Consider the following 20,653-nt stretch of genomic DNA (forward strand, 5'->3'; position numbering starts at 1 on the left):
GAGTGAGTCTTAACACATTTGTACTTATTCTACAAACACGCCCTCCTCCTTTAAAATAGTTTTAAAAGTTTCTGCACCCACCACATAATGTATGAGACCAGATCCACATCGTTCTAGGTTTGCTGTGCAGGCACTTGAAAGCAGTTTTCACTCAAAATGATTCAAAACACACACACACACACTCACTCGTGTCAGGATGATGTACACTCTGTGTGAACCTGATCAGTTATTATGGGCGTTGTAAGCAGCAGCCTCTGACGACAGAGACACCGTGAAGTAACCACAGCCTGGGTGGAGCCGGTAGCTCACAACTGAAACACCATCATTTGGCAACAGATTGAAGATAATTATCACTTTGTGGTTGTTTTTGCCAAAAACACACGTCTGCTGTTGGCGACATGAATTGAATTGACTAATTGTGCTGTTTAACCTTTGGAGCCGCTGACACAGGCACTGTCATCAGCCCATTAGCTCATTCTTTCATCCTCGCTCTGATGACTTGAATCTGACTGAAATACAGAAGTAGCGGCTTAGCTTTGTGTGATGGGTATGCGCATCTATGTGTGCGCGTGTGTGTGTGTGTGTGTGTGTGTTATCTTCAAGCAGTTCTTGTTTCACACACTACATCTGTGGGAGTATGAGGAAGTAAGTTTTGAATGTTGCAGTGGATGTCTTGTAGGTTGCCGTTGGCTGTGTGATGGCTGCACTCTGAGGAGGTCAGCCAGTGGATTTTAACAACGCACACATAAACACACACTCTCTGGACAGTGGACACCTGAGGAGGAGAGGCCCACTGGAAAAATGGTAAAGTACCACACCTTCATTTGCTATCTCACACACCCTCAGACAGCTGTAGCATGCCGGTACACTCCAAAAACCTTATGTGGGGCTTATGTATCTTGTGTTTTCTCATAGATTTAGATTTCAAGCACAGATTCTTGTTGCTTTGTTTCCAAGCATTTTTAGACAGTTTTCTTCCTCTGTGAGTGACCCCAGCTCACCATTAATTGAATTTCATCTTAATAGTTTCCAGCTGCAAAAGGGTATTTCATGCTTTAAAGGGTATTTTAAAGTCATGAGGGTATTTCATGCTTTAAAGTTAGTTTTGACACAATGATGGGTGTGATAGTGTGTTTTAAAGGGCCGTCTCTTCAGAGAAATTCGGCTCCTTTACAGCAGCAGAGTGAGTTTCCTCTTTTTTAGGACAAGCCCTTTCATTGATATTTGCTCAACATAGCAAGATATGTGCATTGCATTGTTGTGTGCTTTGATTTATATTCATATTTTTGATGAAAATGTGGATTTGGACTCATGAAATTCAGATGTAAAGTGTATACAGGACAAGAAGTCAGCATAAAACATGGTGTTCATGTCCAAAAAAAAAGGAGAAACATTATCTCAAATCCTCCCTGAGTTTGGTGAGCTGTAGGGTAATCTCAGTTATCTCGCGGAGGGGGGTCTGCCAAAGAGGGGAGCTGCCAAAGAGAGTTACAGGCAGTTGCAGGAAGAGAACCAGTAGCATCTACAATACTAATGAGGTTTCACAAGAGGCAGAGATGAGGTGTGCGAGGGGAAGTGGACTACAGGAGAGGCCTGTCGTTTCTCTCACAGCACTTCCTCCTCACATTCAGAATGGTCCCCCCCCCCCCCCCCCCCGCACATCCAAACTCACGCTGTCTCTTTTTTGAAGTCAAAACACGCAGCAAAAAGACTTAACACGTAGATTTTGGGTGTGGATGTTTGTAGCTGATCTTTTAGCTGTTATCCTTTCAAAATAAGAGTCATGAGTGAGCTGCAGGCAAAGATGTATTCGAAGAAAGACCCAAGGAAGCATCTCAAACAGAAATAACTCCTGAGGAATGTGACGGATGTTAAAGGGTCAGTTCACAGTTGTTCTGGTTTGATGATTTTCAGATCTCGACTGTTGTGACGTCTGCCAAAACCTCAGTATGACAGAGATGTCTGGCATGTTGTTCCTGGGTCTCACAGCATAAAACATTTGCATTTTTAACTGAACAACAATATCTTTCTAGTGATTTTTCAGTTTCTGAAGAGCAGATAGTGTTTGAATGAAAACTAGTCACAATGACATCAGTGAACACTTGTGGTTGATGTTTTAAATGTATTGTTTGTTGTAATGCAATGTATCGCTGTTAAAGCAGGAAAATCATACATCTGTAGGCGGCACTAACACATGACAACTATTACTTTAATCATTGATAATGTATTTTTCCATTTAATGAGTACAGTACATTAATGAGATAAAGAGGCTAAAATAAACTATTTGTGCCTATTTTGTAAATGTCAGAGCTACGCACCATATCCTCTCATAAACATAACTGGAGCAATAATTCTCTGGTGAATGACATTAATGCTGCACTTCGCCACCATATCCTAACATCATTAATATTGAAAAACCTGCAAAGCTCAGATTTTAACGCTGTAACGTTTAATCAGTTAAGAGAGGCAGGGCACAGAAAGGTAACTTTATGCAGTTCATAAAAATGAATGAAAAAATAAATAAATATATATTTCTGACCCATTTTAAAGATTGATATCTTCAGCAGGAACCAAATGGCTTCAAGCTAAGAGCTACAAACAGTGTAGGAAGGTCTGAAAGTATTGAGAGAAGAACTGATGCTCCGCTATGTTTGGCCTTTTCGATGGATTTGTTGTTAATAAGAAAAATATACAATAAAACCAGATTTAGCCTTCAACCCTGTATGATACATCTGCTGTAATTCAGCCCAGAGAGAATAAAAACAAGCGACGAAGATGACAGAAACATTTATAACAGACTGAGCTTTGCTGCTTTTGGTTTCTTGGGTTGGATACTTGCCACTTCGTGTTTGATGGTGGTTAAAATTAGAAATACAACTACACTGAATGACACCACGTATCACACGTATGAAAGACTAAATTGAAGCGTCAGTACCTGCTGTGTCTATTATTGAAATATTAACATGTTTATTCTATTTTGTTCTCATTCCCCTGAAGACATAATTGGTATTTTGGAAACTTTGGGATCTCCACTAGAATTTAAAATGAAGCTCCACATTTGGCTGCACAACACACGTCTTTACTCACACATCCAGCAGAATTTAGGATTTTCTTTCTCCTTTTTTGTTTGTTTCCAGAAAAAAAGTGATTTTATAGCAAGATGAGTGATGTCATATAAGTGTTACTGAGTAGTGTTAATTAGGCTTGGTGCAGACTAGAATAGATGAATTATAAGAGGAGGAAAAAGAAGTTAAAGGAAACCTGTAAAGCTGGAAGTGACATTTCTGATACCAATGATTGCTGTTGTTGGATGTCCACCATGCTGACTACACCTGTACTAAAATGAAAGAAATGCTCAAATGTTAGTTATGATCTGCAGCTCTGTCCTTTCTAATGTCATGGTGATTTTCTTTGTTCTGCTGACTGTCGATCAGGGATGCAGCGTAAGAACCGTACCTGTAAGCTCTCCCTTGTGAAGCAGTAAATGTAGGCTGAAGCCCCAGACCACAGCCCAACCACCATGCCAGTGACAAAATCTGCTCGGCTTCACACATCAAACAGACCAGCGTCTTTTATGGAAAACCAAGAAGCAGGAGAAGAATTCACCTCAGAGCTCTGTAACCAGGTGTCGGCGGGAACTCGAACTTGGAAAACTTTGGTCTGTCTGTAATTACAGAAACACAGACATAGTTTCACAACGCAGCAGTCATTAAGTTCAAGCTGTCGTTTCATCACCGTGTGATGATCAGGGACTGTTTCTGATAAGACACATAGCGATATTTGATTGTGCTTCTCTAAAACGTCCAAGTTAGAAAATGAGCTCACCTCGCCTGTGACCTGTTGCCTGGCAACCAGCCCCAGCTTCCTGTAATGGCAACCACAATGGGTTACGTTCTTAATACCCATCAATACAGATGCCAAACTTGTCTCTTTTCTCTTATAGACACTTCCAGGTACCGAACAGTCTTCAGTGCTCTCCATTCCTTGTTTGTTTTTGTAAATTTATCTTCTTTTTCTCTTTAGTTTTTGTTTGTTTGCATGACACAGTTGTTAGTTCCTATTATTGGCTTGTTTCTAGTTTGTTTGTTACTTCCTTCTTTTGTGTGTTTCTTTCTGTCTTTCTTTTCTGTTCCATCAATTTTAGCAGAATTTTCTTCCTTTCTGTGTACTTGAACTTAAGGGCACAACAATTCCCTGAAGTTGGGGGACTTTAAAACAAAGATTAAAGAAAAATTAATCAAAATCTAACCAGCAGATCTGAAGACATAATAACTTTTAGTCTCAAGTACCTTGTAAACTCATGCCTCAAGTTTGTAACACAGGTTTTCTGTAAAAAGGAGCTACAGAAGATAGTGTTTTTACAGGCTGAATAGTTCTTCTCGTGACGTGTAAACTGAACTTCATCAACTTATCAAGGGTTGAACAGGAACCACATATGTGGTGTGACTCTTTCTCCCTCTCTGGTATGTGATTCAGGCTAAGTACCACTGGCAGAGTCAGAATGTGAAGCAAAGCGGAGTGGACGACATGGTCCTGCTGTCCAAAATCACAGAGGACGCCATTGTGGAAAACCTCAAGAAAAGATACATGGACGACTACATCTTTGTATCCTACAGGCTGATGTTTACATTTTTATTTCAGTTTTGTCTTGATTTTTGTGCTATTTTGTTTTTCAGTTCTAGCCAGGTGTTACAAATATCCATTTTGAATTTTAACAATTTAACGGTAGAACAGAAAATAATTTGCATCCAAACAAAGAGGATCTTGTTGAGATCCTTGAGAGCAGGAAGTCAGACTGTGAGACAAGAACAGCAATGTGATTTTCTCATGCCTGTCTTTGCCTTTTATCACTCAAAAGCACCAGAAAATTTCATCTTCTTCATCTTAATTTGGTGAAAAGAGGGGCACTAGTGTGTTGTGCACCCTGTTACATGTCTGTCAGACACATTTATCTCCATCCTCTCTGTTACACTAAGTCCTGTACAGCCACATTCATACGTCCATCCCTCCCTGCAAACACACATAAATATGCCCACCAAAGCACAGATATGAAGTGAAATAACTGAACGAACATATAAGGACATAAATACAATGAATTCACTCTTCCCCTTCTGCATTCACCGGGTGACTCAACAGCTCACTTCCGTCCTCTTAGAGCACAGATGAACTTCAAACCCATATTTAGAACAAGAACAAAAATTCATATCAAATCCAGAAGCTACTGACATCAGTTGACTGCATTGCAGCTATAAGCCACATTTATAATTTAATAAGAATGACAATAAGTGGATAATCTTTAACTTTTGACTTTCCAAGTCAACATTAAGTGAATGTGACATGAATGAGGAAATATAGACTGTTTAACCCTCCTGTTGTCCTCGGGTCAAAATGACCCGCCACTGTGTTAAAAACCAAAAAAAATTCCCCTAAACGATATTTTTTCAACTTGAAATTTGATGACTTTTCCTAGATTGATCCCAACATTAGAAAAAGTGAATTGTTGCCTTTATTCACATTTCCATGTAAGCTGTGCAAAAAAAGGTACAATACAAAAAAATGACCCGACAGTCAAATTGAGTTGAAATCACAGTCACAGAGTTAGTTACACACCGCAGAATGTGAGAAGGTTTTAGTTCTGTCTCAGATCAATCAGTAGCAGACATAAACAAGACAAGACAGGTGGTCTTCTTGCAGACTGCACTGCCTTTGATCTGACCCAAATGTAACAATATTGCCCCTTTGTCTGTGGATTCCCAGAGGCTATAAAGGTGCTGCAGATGACAGTACCCCGAATTATCTCTGTGCTGAAGCCATGAGTGCGCGTCATAACGTCGAACAGGCTCTAGAGCTGATTTTTTCAGATGTCCAGCAAGACAACTCTGATTCAGAAGAGGAAGTGGAGGATGTATCAGAAGAAGAAGATGGGGAGGAATACCCTATATACCCATAATCTTAGCAGGTGTATACAGTCATGCGACTGCAGCTAGTCTATGGGATGCAGAGAGTGGAAGGCCAACTTTCTGAGCCACTCAAACTCTTTCACACCTACTGCTACGATTTGATAACCGGGAGTCAAGACAACAAGAAACAATGATACAATTGACAGTGTCATAGCAAGGAGTGGTGTCTTGAATAAATGCAGTCTTTCTGCCAGGTGAAGAGGGAAAACTCAGGTATTCACACAATTTGTGGTGAATGACAAGTTGTTTCTTCAAGCAAAATAAGATTTGGTGTTTCAAATTCAATTAAGTTACTTATATTGGGGGTTTAACGAAGATGGGTCATTTTGACCCGGAGGACACGGGGTGTATACAGAATATGAGGACAACAGGAGGGTTAAGCTTCATTTAATGGTCAGCAAAGTTTTTTTTAAATATCGAAGTCATGACCTCAGTATTTCTACCCACATCATTGTGACCTGACACCAAAAATAGTCTCTAATTTGTTCAAGTCAAACCAGCAGCATCGCTCAGATGTCTGTCTGTCAGCCCGCCATTTTGGTTCAGACTAAAATATCTCAACAATCATTGAGTTATTGATTAAGATTCAAAGTTCGTGGAGGATGAATCCTACTGACTTGTGTGATGCCCTGATATTTAATCTTGTTCCACCATAAGGTTCATATTTGTGGTTTTCATAGACAGCTGTATTAACTGTAACATCTTTGCTGATCTTTTACCTTTAAATCTTGTTCCAACATGAGATCAAAAATTTTAATCTGTCCTTCACTTTGGTTTGTGACCAAATACCTGCAACATTACAGACATTCCCATCAGCCGCAGCCGTACATTTGCTAATTAGCAGAGCTAGTGCTAACACACTAAACTAAGATGGTGAACATCATACCTGCTTGGCATCAGCAAGTTAGCATTGTGAGCGCTGCTATAGTCACAGATACTCTAGAACTAAAGATGGGGTATTTCGGGTTGTGCCACTGGTGTGAAATGGAACACACTTCCTGTCACCTATGTGGGAGCGGTCACCTCATGGTCGCCTCATGACGCATGAATAGTGTATAATTGAACAGCTAACGACGACCTGTACTGAGCCATAGCTGTTTTAATAAAAAAAATTCTTCAAACTTTTACTCAGCATGCGTCTTAGTTAGTTGTTGTTCAGCGAAATGTCTAGAACAAAGTCCAGAAACGTCTGTCTAGCTTTTGGCGACACCTGCTTGATAAAATAAGCTGGTGGAGCAGGCGTAGAGAGACAGCTTTGAATTGGAAACAGCTTCAAAGTACACTGAGGACATTTGCTCACTGCTGATTAATGTTAACATGTACAACTGTACTTTCCTACACTTAGTGAAACGTGCTATACTTCGGCCTCCCGCCAGAGACGGTTCAGAAACTTTGCCTGTGTTGGCATGTATGTTGCTGAGACAGAGGCAGGTCTCAAACAAGTTTTCTCCTGATTTGTTAGTCTGAAAAAAAAATCAGACATCAGAGAGCGCTAAAATATTTAGTTCACCCTTTACTGTCAGATCTATAGCAACGTTTGCAACCCACCTTCGTACATTTGTGTCCCGATCAGTACAAATATTCATCACAATCCTTTAATAAACAGGTAAAAGTGATGCTTCTCAGAAATTTTTGTTAACATCATGTATTTATGTAAAAAAAAGTAGTGACAAGTAATTTTATATTAGATTAGATTTCAAATATTGATATTGTATCGTATCGGCCTAAAAAAGACAATATTGGTGAAGTTCTTGTGGAAATGTAGATTGAGTTCTGTGGTGATTCAAAAGCTTATTTTTCCATCACGTTCCTTGACGTGACTGCTCAGACATACATCGGACCTGTATTGATATCAGTAAACCCTTTCAAACAGATGCCCTATTTCACTGACAGAGAGATCGAACTTTATCAAGGAGCTGTGAGTAAAATTATTCAGCATTTTATCAGCAATTCCTGTAAATTTGTGATGTTAAGGTTCAAATTGTTGTTGTACAGTCCATTACCTGCACTGACCTTTGTGTCTGTTTGTCTCCTGTAGGCCCAGTATGAGAATCCACCCCACATCTACGCCTTGACTGATAACATGTACAGAAACATGATGATTGATGGGGAGAATCATTGTGTCATCATTAGGTGATCACAGCAGCCTTGTTTTTCCTTTTCATTGCATGTGTGTGTGTGTGTCTGTTTGGTGTTGGTCGTGTTCTGTTTCTTTGTATTGCAGCATTATCTCATCATGTGCCGGTGTAGTTTGAGTAATGTTATGTTGTTTTGTGTCCTACTTTTCATGGTGTTGCCGTAGTGGCGAGAGCGGTGCTGGAAAGACGGTGGCTGCCAAATACATCATGGGATACATTTCCAAAGTATCTGGAGGAGGATCGAAAGTTCAGGTAGAGGCAACGCGCAATGACTCAAGACACCTTTAGACTTCTGGCAGTGTGATGTGTAGGTATTCCTGTTGTCTCATTGTGTGTTGTGTGTGTGTGTGCTGCAGCATGTAAAAGACATCATCCTACAGTCAAATCCTCTGCTGGAAGCTTTTGGTAATGCCAAGACCGTCCGCAACAACAACTCTAGTCGTTTTGTGAGTACAGTCTTTACTTTAACACCTACTGTAAATAGGTGCACGCTTAAATTAATCAGGAAATGTAGTTTTCAAGAAGAAGATTTTGACAACTATGACTGAACTATTACTCTACTCTAAACAACACTTGAGAGTGAAACAAAGTTGTAAAATAAATGATAAGCCTTTCATATTTCAATGAAACCTGTAGCTAGAAAGAGAGCCAAACCCACAGACACGTAGACAGACCAGAAATATAATGTTTGCCTCCCTTTGCATGTTGCAAAGCTTTTTGAACTGTTAACATTCACAACCATCACACAGGTCACTACACATAATGACCAGGGTTAATGTCTAGACAGATTTCTCTTTTATTTCTCTTGTATTTTTCTTTTCCAGGCAAACAGAGACATTTCCTCATAGTTTAGAAATTAGAGAACCATAACTTCAAATGATGCTAAAATGAAATCCATCAGAACAACATTTCTGTATTTCTAATCACATCGTCGACTTTTTCACCCACGTTGGGAAACGCTCGTTTTGCACAACCTTGGAAGGAACTGACGACAAAAAAAATCTCAATCTGCTGTCGTTTGATACATTTGAAAGCTCCAGAAGAGCTGCTAAAGGGTGCTGTTTCCAAAGTCAAGAATGTTTATCTCAATAAAAGGGATGCATCACTCATTTTATATATAAAAAAAGACAGTGATACAGATTTCTGATTACTCAAACTGCTGTCTTTCAATTAATAATTTTTTACAATTATTTTTACAATCAGTAGTCTGCAGCATATTTTCAGAGTTAATTGACATTGTTGTGCGACCCACAGTCCAAACCTCTAAGTTGTGGACTGTCGCATAAAACAACTGAGAAGCTCGAAGAGGAATGTTTAGCATTTTTTCTTGAACTGACTAATCTATATAATCTGGATCTATAACTTTGAACTGATCCAAAGATACTCTGAGTTTCCTGACAGTACAGTCTGCACTGAAAAACGGTGTAAAAGGATACATAACGTTTTTGCTCAGATGCCAGTTAGCGTGACAGTGCACAGCAGAGGCACTGCTGCAGCTGACAGTGATGGTTTGATGCTCATAAAAAGACATTTCACTTCATCCCCTTTTAGTTTCTCAGCTGTGGGGTCCTGCTGCTCTAATTTCACAGCTGTAAACCACATCAACATGCATGTGCACAGCTTTAGTTCTACTGTTTCCTGTCACCATTGATGTAGCAAGAGATATTTTGGGTATGGACCAGTGCAGTTAGATATGAGTGTCTTCTAGGTCGTCAGAATCAGAATTACTTTAATATGCAGATGAAGCAACCATGGAAATCACAGTTTTTATCTTCATCTTTTATCTTTTGAAACAAAGGTTTAATGCTACATTACCTTTATTTGCTTATATTTATTGTTAATGAGCCTTTAGTAGTATGACAGGAAGAGTTCACAATGAGGGGAAGTGCTTCTGCAACTGCTGCGTTAAACCAGATTTGACAGATTCATCGGTTGACAGCCTGTTTGCCACCTTCGATTGTTGACTTTGATTTTATGTCTACCAGGGTAAATACTTTGAGATTCAGTTCAGCAGAGGGGGAGAGCCAGACGGTGGCAAAATCTCAAACTTCCTGCTGGAGAAGTCGAGGGTGGTGAGCCAAAATGAGAGTGAGAGGAACTTTCACATTTACTATCAGGTCGGAAGCTGATAAGAGACACTGTCACAGATCAGTTACAGCTGCCTTAAAAATGCTTGTTTATTTCATGTGTACCTGCTCTTGTACCTGCACTGTTGTCTTCCAGCTGATAGAGGGCGCCAACGCTCAGCAGAAAGAGAGCCTGGGCGTCATGACCCCAGACTACTACTACTACCTCAACCAGTCTGGGACCTATAAGGTGGATGGCACCAACGACAGCAAAGACTTCCAAGAGACAATGGTATATATTTGGCTTTTTCAGCCAGTTATTCATTACTTTTAACTAAGTGTTTAGACTCAAATGTCACAGCAGATTCAATCTGTGGATATATGTTTTTATTCATTAGATCATGATTTACATTTTTCTAATTGGTTTAGCCACTGTTCTTATGCTTCCCCTGGAAACCCTTGGTCCCTGGTCGGGATTCACTGCTCTAAGGTGTCATGATGTAGAAAATAAAGAACAGAATGACAAACCTCATAGAGTATTATAGTTTTAAGAAATAACAGGAAACAAAAAATGTATAGTAAACAAAAACCCATGTTTGTTGACTGCTACAAACCGATGCCCTCACCGCCTCCTTTTATGTTGTGCTCTCCAGGAGGCCATGCAGGTGATCGGGATCCCAGGCAACATCCAGAGCCAGGTGCTGCAGATCGTCGCAGGCATCCTCCACCTGGGAAACATCAGCTTCATAGAGGCGGGCAACTACGGGCAGGTGGAGAGCACGGACTGTGAGTGAGACACATGCACATCACACACCAGACACGCATGGATTCACTCATCCATACACGTGCACACACATTCCCACCTGGCACTCGCTATAATTGTCCCACTTTTTCCCCAAGGAATATGTGTAAATTAGCGGTCACCATGACACAGCAGTCCCGTGGCAGACACTCGACTAATTGATAGAATCTGTGAACATCGGTTCTACCTTGTTTATCTTCTCCTATGTTTGCTGCCTAGGGATTCCCTGCTCAACATTTAATTGGTGTTTACATCCAGGGTGGCAATTTTACCATCCCTCTGTCTAGAGTCATAGAAATAAACCTATAGCTGTTTCAACTGTGTTCAGTTACATCTACATTTATTATAAATAGACACATTATCAGATAGTTGGTACACTTTCAGTCCTGAAGCTGAACATACCTGAACTATTTATTACCAGCCTCATTATTACATATTTGATATGTTTGTGTTGATTTGAAACGCAATTTTTCGTCTCCAGTGCTCGCCTTCCCCGCCTATCTGCTGGGCATCGACCCCAACCGTCTGCAGGACAAGCTGACCAGCCGGAAGATGGATTCAAAGTGGGGAGGGAAGTCTGAGTCCATTAATGTGACCCTTAACCAGGAGCAGGCCACCTACACGCGAGATGCCCTGGCCAAAGCCCTCTACGCACGACTCTTTGACTACCTGGTGGAGGTACGAGGAAGTGAAAAGCATGCTCTCTTCATCCACATGGGATACCGTCACAAGCTGACTTAAATTCATTCGTATTTTATATTTCTCTTCTGCCATCTGTCTTCTCCAGGCCATAAATAAAGCCATCCAAAAGCCATACGAAGAATTCAGTATCGGAGTACTTGACATTTATGGCTTTGAGATATTCCAGGTTAGCCCTCTTACAATTTACAGTCTAATGCATTAATAGGCAGCCACTAAAATAACAGATGTTAGTTCTACATGTGGTGCAGCACAGCAGGATTTGATTTTCAGTGCTGATAATCTGACATTGACTGGATTGTGCTCTTCCCCCGGCAGAGAAATGGCTTCGAGCAGTTCTGTATCAACTTTGTCAACGAGAAACTGCAACAGATCTTTATTGAACTGACTCTGAAGGCTGAGCAGGTAGCTACAGCGCAATTTATTGCTTTTATGAATTCTGTTGCATCTCATGATTTGTCATCCTTGTCTCTTAACCTCTGCTCTATGTTGAGTAAAATAAGTTCTGTTTGATAGAGAGACACAATGTGAGCCTCTGTTTGATTTAGTCTGAATATGGGTGGAAATAAAACGTCTTAAAACGTATTTCAATCAGTTGTCCTTTTTGCTCTTTTCTGTCATGTAATCCTCACCCAGGAAGAGTATGTTCAGGAGGGCATCAAGTGGACTCCCATCCAGTACTTCAACAACAAGATTGTGTGCGACCTCATTGAAAATAAATTGGTAAGCTCATAAGTGCATCAACCAACATATAATTAGAAGCATGTAAATACGGGGTTTATCAGTTTGAAGCGGTTTATAAAAGGAAACATGTGCTTCTCCTGCACGGAACTAGTTGGGTGCTCTACCTCAAAAAACAGCACGTCTATAAAAACAGCAAAGAATCACCTCGTGCAAAATACAGAGTAAAATATTGATGCATCACATGATTTTTTTGGGGACCTTTTTTCCTGACTTAGTTTTTGAGAAACATAAACAATTAGTTCTCTTGCTTGGCTTGAATGGTTTTACCAATATTTTAAGCAATAATAAGCAATAATGACTTTTTAAACAGTATATTTGCATGGTGGATCTTTTATTTTCCCACTTTCACGTGCGTAAAATCTGTTTACAGTAAAATTCATCCACCGCCTCCTCTCCTTGCAGAACCCTCCTGGTGTAATGAGCGTGCTGGATGACGTGTGCGCCACTATGCATGCCAAAGGAGAGGGTGCAGATGGTACTCTGCTGCAGAAACTGCAGGCCGCTGTTGGAACACATGAACATTTCAACAGCTGGAACTCCGGCTTCGTCATACATCACTACGCTGGCAAGGTAGGAACCTGAAACCTGTCTCAGAAATCCCGCCCTTTGTTAATAATAATAATAATAATAATAACTTAAATTCTAGGGTAGTTTTTATAAAAAACAATGTTGTGCTTTACAATAAAACCCCAAAAAACAAAACAGTAACTACAAAAATGAAATAACAGTTAATATGCAATATAAAAACAGCCATAATGTCAAAATTATATAAAAACAGCAACAAAAAATAGCCATAGGCTAATATATGAGGTAAAACAGGTACAACTATAAACACACAAAGAAACTGCGATACAATTAATAAATCGCAAATTCTACATAAAAATAAAATTGACTAAAATCACATAAAAGCATGTTTGCAAAAGTATTTTTTAGAAGGGATTTAACAGCACAGTCACCTGTTGTATTGAGCATAGACTGTGGAGCAACCTATGCATTTTATTTATTGACCACAGTGGTGTTGCTGCCTTTAGCGCTTGTTTGCAGATGTGTGTTGTAATTGGGGAATTAGTCACACCAAGAGGAAGTAAACATGTTTGTTGTCGCCAGGGCACGTTGAACTACAAGCACAATTGAATTCAGAATTGTTAAGCAATGTTCTCTGCTAAATATTAATAACGTTTGCCTGGTTGGTAAAGTTTTCACAGCAGTTATAATGTCTGGTGTCGTCTCAGGTGTCGTATGATATCAACGGCTTCTGCGAGAGAAACCGGGATGTGCTTTTCCCCGACCTCATTGAGCTCATGCAAAGCAGCGAGTAGTAAGTCTCTGACAGCTATCTGATGTTTTTGGACTTGTGCTGTGTTTAGTAAAGAAATTCAATGAAAAAACATTTGAATTTGTCTCTACAGTGACTTCATCCGTAGCTTGTTCCCTGAAAACCTCAACACAGACAAGAAAGGCAGGCCGACCACAGCCAGCTCCAAGATCAAGGTCAGTTTTATAAGCACAAAAAAGAAAGACAGAGGTTTCGGGTTGTAACAGTGCATTGATGATGTGCTGGTGTTTTTGATAGAAACAAGCTAACGATCTGGTGAACACGCTGATGAAATGCACTCCACACTATATACGCTGCATCAAACCCAATGAGACAAAAAGGCCCAAAGACTGGGAGGAGAGCAGGTCAGCATCCTCACTGTGACTTACATGTACAAAACACACTTAACGGACTTCTTAACGAATGACGGCGTTCCATCTGCTTTTAGGGTCAGGCATCAGGTGGAATACCTGGGACTGCGGGAAAACATACGGGTCAGACGGGCTGGATTTGCGTACCGCAGAGTCTTCAATAAGTTTCTGATGAGGTGAGTTTGATCCTTTTTGCACCCTCCACTGTGTGTTTGTCCTGAAAGAAGTGACTTTTGGTTGGCATGTGTGTACATCTGCCGTGTGTGTGTGTGCACTTGTTGTATTCAGGTATGCCATTCTGACGGTGGAGACATGGCCGTGTTGGAGGGGTCCAGAGCAACAGGGGGTCCTCCACCTCCTCCGGTCCGTCAACATGGATAATGACCAGTACCAGATGGGGCGCACCAAGGTCTTTGTCAAGAACCCTGAATCGGTAACAAACATTTTATATATTTCAGTCAGGGTTGTATTTTTCATCTGTATTGATCTGTGGTGGAGTATAACTAAGTGCATTTACTTAAGCATTGAACTTTAGTGCAAAGTTGAGTTACTTATACTTTACTGGAGTATTTTCATTTCATTCCACTTTATACTTCCACTCATCTATAGCTCCGAGGGTTACTAGTTACCAGTTTATTTACAGATAAAGATATTAGCTTTAAATTACTTTGCACTTTTACAGATAAAACTACATAACAGCAAATAATTTAATTAAAATTAGTAAAATAGTACTGCATCAGCAATAGAAGGTTATTGATAAACTATATAATAGTATAAAACTCTAAGTGGCAATTTTTCTATCAAATGAGGGCTTTTACATTTGAGCACATTTTGCAGATAATACACACTTTTACTTAAGTAACCTTTTGAGTCCAGCTCTGTTACTTGTAGCTGAGTATTTTGACAATGCCATCAAAAAGAATTAATGTTAGAGGGAGGAGTTGGTCTTAGTGTTGAATCGCTTGAATCTGCAGCTTCTCTTGTCTTTACTGAGCAATCAAGTTTAAATAAAGAATCTTGCTCTTCCTGGTATGACCTGCATTGAACTGAACTGTTTCAAATGATGTAATAAATGATAAACCTACACTCCTTCCTCACGCTGGATGCTCCACAGCTTTTCCTACTCGAGGAGATGAGGGAGAGGAAGTTTGACACGTTTGCCAGGATCATTCAGAAATCCTGGAGAAGATTCATTGCCAGGAAGAAGTACGAACAGATGAGAGAGGAGGGTGAGTTACAAAGACAGAAACATTGTCCCCGCTAAAGTGCACATTTTGGACTGCCGTTCTGACTGTTTGTCCATGCTTGCGACACAGCTTCAGACATCCTGTACAACTCCAAGGAGCGGAGGAAGAACAGCATCAACAGGAACTTTGTCGGAGATTACCTCGGTCTGGAGCAGAGGCCTGAGCTGCGTCAGTTCCTGGCCAAGAGGGAGCGTGTCGACTTCGCAGATTCTGTCAACAAGTTTGATCGCAGGTTCAAGGTGAAGCTTTAAGAAGCGTTGTTATGTTTCATTTTATTAAAGATGATGTTAGTGTTTCCTTCTTTAGACCTGAGTAAAATTCCTCTTTATGAATTTGACAAAAAAATTTCACAGTATATACCTCTTCCCCAAAGCCACCCACTCTTCTTCTCCTTTCTGGCATTACTCACAGTTCTCACTTCTTTTTTTCTCACACCCAGTCTATCAAGAGAGACTTGATCTTGACCCCCAAGGGCATCTATCTGATTGGCCGAGAGAAGGTGAAGAAAGGGCCCGAGAAGGGACAGATAAAGGAGGTGCTTAAACGAAAACTGGAGTTTGGAAGCATCAGCGGCGTCTCTCTCAGGTAGGTTTTCACTTCTGCAGTGGAAAGTACAAAAACTAGCAATGCTACCTGGTCAGTCAGTAACCGCTGTATGAGAGGCCGCTGCTGCAGCAACAGTGCATGAACATATCCCGCTGAACTCACAATTCACAGAAGTTTCACTTAGTTTTATGAAGCTTTTTATCAGCTACGTTTTCAGGCCTTCACAAGTATGAGCTAACAATGTGTCTGGGTACGTCTACTTCAGCACTGTACTTAAGTCATCGTTTTAAGAATAAGAATAAGAATAAGAATGACTATTTATGGAAATTGTTGTGCCAGAGTGCGATACAGAGGTCAAGTCACAACAATACAAAATATTGAAATACAAAATTGAACAGAAAACACAATGCGTGTAACATTGTGCTGTTTACTCCACTACATTTTCCTGACAGTTGTAATTAAAAGTTAGTTTTCAGATTTAAATGTTACGTAATATAATACAGTCCATTATCTAAAAATTACACTTTGAATAACTTCAACATTGACGTCTGCTCTACTGAAGGTCTAACAGACTGAAAGTTCAAACATAAACTGATACGCTGCAAATAGCCAAGTGTGCACAACCTACTTTTGATATTTGCAGTAAATTTAGCTGATAATACTTCATTACTTCTACCCAAGTAGAAATTAAATGTATGACTTTTATTTGTGATGGAGTATTTTTATCATTGGTTATGACTGGTTGGTGCACCAGTTCGACAACATTTTCTTGCCTTAAAGCTCCTAATGGATCTTTTATTTTTTTCGCTGCTTCAGTACAAGACAGGATGATTTCTTCATCCTGCACGAGGCCCAGTACGACAGTCTGCTGGAGTCCAACTTTAAGACCGAGTTCCTCAGCCTGCTCTTGAAACGCTACGAGGACGTGACTCAGAGAAAACTGACAATCTCCTTCACTGACAGGTGAGGGAACCTCACACGCTCACATTTACATAGAAACCCACAGACACAGACCACTAAGGCGCTGTCTTCCCTCTCAGGCTGGAGTTCAGAGTGAAGAAGGAGGGCTGGGGGGGCGGTGGCTCCAGGGTGGTGGTGTTTCAGAGGGGGCAAGGGGACCTGGCCCAGCTCAAACCCGGAGGGAAGACGCTCACCATCACCGTTGGGGACGGTCTACCCAAGTCCTCCAGTAAGCTAAAAATAATAATGACGCAGCACAGGAGGAGCAAGTGTAGAGAAAATTTAATACACAAATGAACAAAAGATTACAAAGACGTTTCTATGCATAGATTCTTTATATATGAATGTTGTTGTAACTAAGCATGTACTGTACTTCCTCAGAGCCCACCAGGAAGAGTGCTCCACAGTCTCATGGTGGAGGGAGAAATAATGGACATACTAGAGGTAAAGCCACACGTTCTAAAAACCTTCCTGTACCACTTTAATTTTCATTGTTATGCTCAGTATTTTATCTGTATATTTTATTTAAACTGGCCCTGTAGACTTGAAAAGTGACCAATCAAGTGCTGCTACTTTATTTCCATTTTATGCTTCAACCTTTCTTTCATATTCAAATATTTATTTAACAGCTAAGGTTACTAGTTACTATGAAGATCTGGGTTTTATATACAAAATCATCTTGTAAAGTATGACTTTAAAGTATGAATTGTTATACATTAAACTATCCAACAGTACATAAAGTAGCATAAATTTGATGTACTTATTAGATGAAATATCTGAATACTTCTTCAACCACTACCATTCCAAACCCACTTTATAATTAAAAAAACTAGATTTTTAAGCTAATATCTAAGTAGCATTTCTTCAAGGTTTTTATTCAGCTGTACTGACATTTGGAGGTTGTTTGGGTTTTATCTTTATTTTTTTCCACTCTCTCTCTCCTCAGCACATCAGAATGGAGCAGCCCAGTTTTCCAGGGCCCCTCACCACCAACCATCAGATATCACATACTCCTCCCCGCGCAAACAGGGCCCGCCTCCCAGCACAGCCCTGCCCAAACTGGGCTCCCAGAGGGCCCCCCGACCCCCAGCCCACAACCAGTACAACCAGGGGAACATGGACTTCCTCAATGTGCCCGACCAGGGCATGTCAGGGTAAGAAAGATCCCCTTGTGAGACACGAATAAAAGGGAAGGAAGGGACAGTCACAGAATGTGTGGGTGGAGCGGATTAGTCACTCAAAATTAGTGCGTACGAGCTTGACTTGTTAGGGTACGTCAGGGTGAGGCTCAACACTTAATGAGCCTAAACAAGTGAGAGATAAACCTGTTTATGGAGAGCTGAAGTCCTGCTGCCACCTCCAGGCTACTGCAGCTGCTGGTCCACTAGCTTCTGTTAAAGCCAGGGCACCTGTTGGTTTATTCCTTTGTAATCACTCTCTCTAATGTCCTTCCACCACTTTTGGCTGTGATTTATGCTGCCCTCTCTGCTACCACACAATTTATTTTTGATTTACTGGGAGCTCTCTTAAGAGATCCACGGACTGGCCCATTTTGTCGATCTGGTGATGTTTAATTCTCAAAGGTCTTGACATATGGAGTGGCCCGCTCAGTATAGTGTTGAGCAAGGTTTTGCTCCAATAATCTGTGTTATTACAAATGTCAATGTGATTTTGAATGTGATTTTTATTTACTTGTGGTTGACTTTGTACTTAGGTTTTAAAAAGAAACCATAAAGATAAAGCATGAAAAATTTCACTGATGAAGATTTGCAAACTTAAAAGTATTCTCTGTAGTTTAACTCTCTGTCCTTATCGGGCCAATTAGCCTCAAAGAAACTTTACGAGTCCATGTCATCAGCAGCTCCTTTCATCCCTTTGTCATTTCTCTGTTTCTCACAGGAAGCAGAGGAAAAGGAGCATCAGTCAGCGACCTCCTCCTGCTCCTAAACCTCAGCCTCGACCCCAGGGGCCCCGCTGCCGGGCGCTATATCAGTACATCGGCCAGGACACGGACGAGATCAGCTTTGAAGTCAATGACGAGTTCGACCTCGTCAAAGACGGTCTGTGGATAAAAACGCAGCAAGATGTAGAGCGATCAAAATAAATAAACAGTAGGCTCTAAATTGATTGATCTGATAGATTTGATTATTAGTGGCTAATAATATTTCCCTCTGCTTATGTTCTCTGTAGATCCCTCAGGCTGGTGGACAGGCAGGATTCATGGAAGGGAAGGTCTCTTCCCTGGTAACTATGTGGATAAGATTTGATTCATCCTGGTGGATTTGTCTGTGTCTATAAATATGTGTAATCTGCAGCACACACTGTTCGCTAAAGAAACTGCCTGTGAATTGGTTGCATGGAAGATCTTCATCCATAATGGAAAGAGGGCTCGTTAGGGGTGGACCTCGCTGACATTTGATCCACAGATAACTTGTTTGGGATGGTGTTGTGCGAGCAGAGCACAGGACACCGTTATGGTCATGATGTTCAAACACAGGTCGACTGCAAAGAGCCGCTTAGGTTTCACATCAGTCGTTGCCCCAGTCCGTCCTGTTCCGATTGACCAACGAGATCTCTGACTTCACCCTCCCTCCCACGACATCTTTCTTTGATTCGTCACTGAACATGACTCATAGTTAAAGTTACTGCCTTAACACAGTTAAGGCAGTAACAGTGACCTAAAAATACTGCATTGCTTTGTGGTGTCTACAGCGTTTATATTTGCCTGAAACTTTTCTCCAGAGCAATTTTCAATCCTGCTCAGTTTTGCTGATTGAGACAACAGCATAGAATCAAGTAATAATAGAAATGTTGACTGTACAACAAATGAACTTGACTGTTACATTTGCACCATAACAAACCTGCTTCAGGTGAATCAAAAAAAACAATTTATTCATTGTATTTTATCACCTCAATAAAAAACAGAAATATATTTTTGTATTTTTACCTCAAGGACTTTTGCACTGGTTTAGGTTGTGTCATCAATAAGTTATAGACGAACAAAACAGCAGGTGACTTACTAATTTCACGGTTAATGTGAGTTTTTATTTCTGCAAATGTTGCATTTTTTTGTGATTGATTTTGTAAAATAATGTAATTCCCTCATAGTAAATCAATATCTGTTTTTATATATGAATAAGAGAAAAATAAAGAGTTTTAACACTCTGAATGGATTTTTTTTTTCTTTTGCTTTACATACTTACTTTGATACAAGAATCAGAGTAAAGATAAAGATATGAAAACTTCCACCACTTCATGTCACACATGTATGCAGCTTTAAATGAAAGCTTTTAATAAAACTAACACACTTAGAGAGAGAGAGAGAGAGACAGACACTTCCGCCCACTCAGAGCGTTCGTGCTTTTATTTTGAAATTTGCATGGCCGGTGCAGCGGAGGCAGATGGACCGACTGATCCTCCTGTTAACATCTGAAGCTGCGATCACAGACAGTCCAGCAGCCTCCTGTGGCAGCTGATGTTGATGTTAGGCTGTCATATATGCGTTTTGTTTGTTTATATTATTTAAATAATAATTCTCACATGTAAATGATCTATGGAATGCAGTAATGGTGCTAAAACATTGTGCTGCACCGAGTTTACACACATACCATAAATGCCTTTTATATAATTTATGAGTTTAAAGTGCCCTTATTGGATTTTAAAGTACTTTTTACCTCGCTGCATAGTTTTTATCCACAATTTTTGTCTCGTATTTCTTATGAAGTCAAATGAAGTGTTTTCCCCAATAAAGCCAAAAACATTTCATGGGGAAAAAAAAAATGGGTCCACTGCAGACATGTTGCAG

General features: G+C 40.3%; 1 protein-coding gene across 1 annotated transcript; it reads left to right on the forward strand.

Moving 5' to 3' along the window:
- Positions 1 to 670: 670 nt before the first annotated feature.
- On the forward strand, positions 671 to 20,017 carry myo1f (myosin IF). Its single transcript, XM_070832441.1, has 28 exons — positions 671 to 804; positions 4,477 to 4,605; positions 7,789 to 7,878; positions 7,999 to 8,093; positions 8,263 to 8,350; positions 8,455 to 8,544; positions 10,084 to 10,215; positions 10,322 to 10,456; positions 10,818 to 10,950; positions 11,448 to 11,644; positions 11,754 to 11,834; positions 11,984 to 12,070; positions 12,302 to 12,388; positions 12,812 to 12,979; positions 13,642 to 13,727; positions 13,819 to 13,900; positions 13,983 to 14,089; positions 14,173 to 14,271; positions 14,384 to 14,528; positions 15,210 to 15,324; positions 15,412 to 15,581; positions 15,782 to 15,927; positions 16,705 to 16,851; positions 16,929 to 17,077; positions 17,230 to 17,292; positions 17,795 to 18,002; positions 18,748 to 18,908; positions 19,039 to 20,017. Exons 1-28 carry the CDS (start codon positions 802 to 804, stop codon positions 19,113 to 19,115), a joined length of 3,270 nt encoding a protein of 1,089 aa, XP_070688542.1. The 5' UTR covers positions 671 to 801; the 3' UTR covers positions 19,116 to 20,017.
- The last annotated feature ends 636 nt before the right edge of the window (positions 20,018 to 20,653 follow it).

Source organism: Pempheris klunzingeri, chromosome 6 (genome assembly GCF_042242105.1).
Source record: "Pempheris klunzingeri isolate RE-2024b chromosome 6, fPemKlu1.hap1, whole genome shotgun sequence".
NCBI classification, from domain to species: Eukaryota; Metazoa; Chordata; class Actinopteri; order Acropomatiformes; family Pempheridae; genus Pempheris; species Pempheris klunzingeri.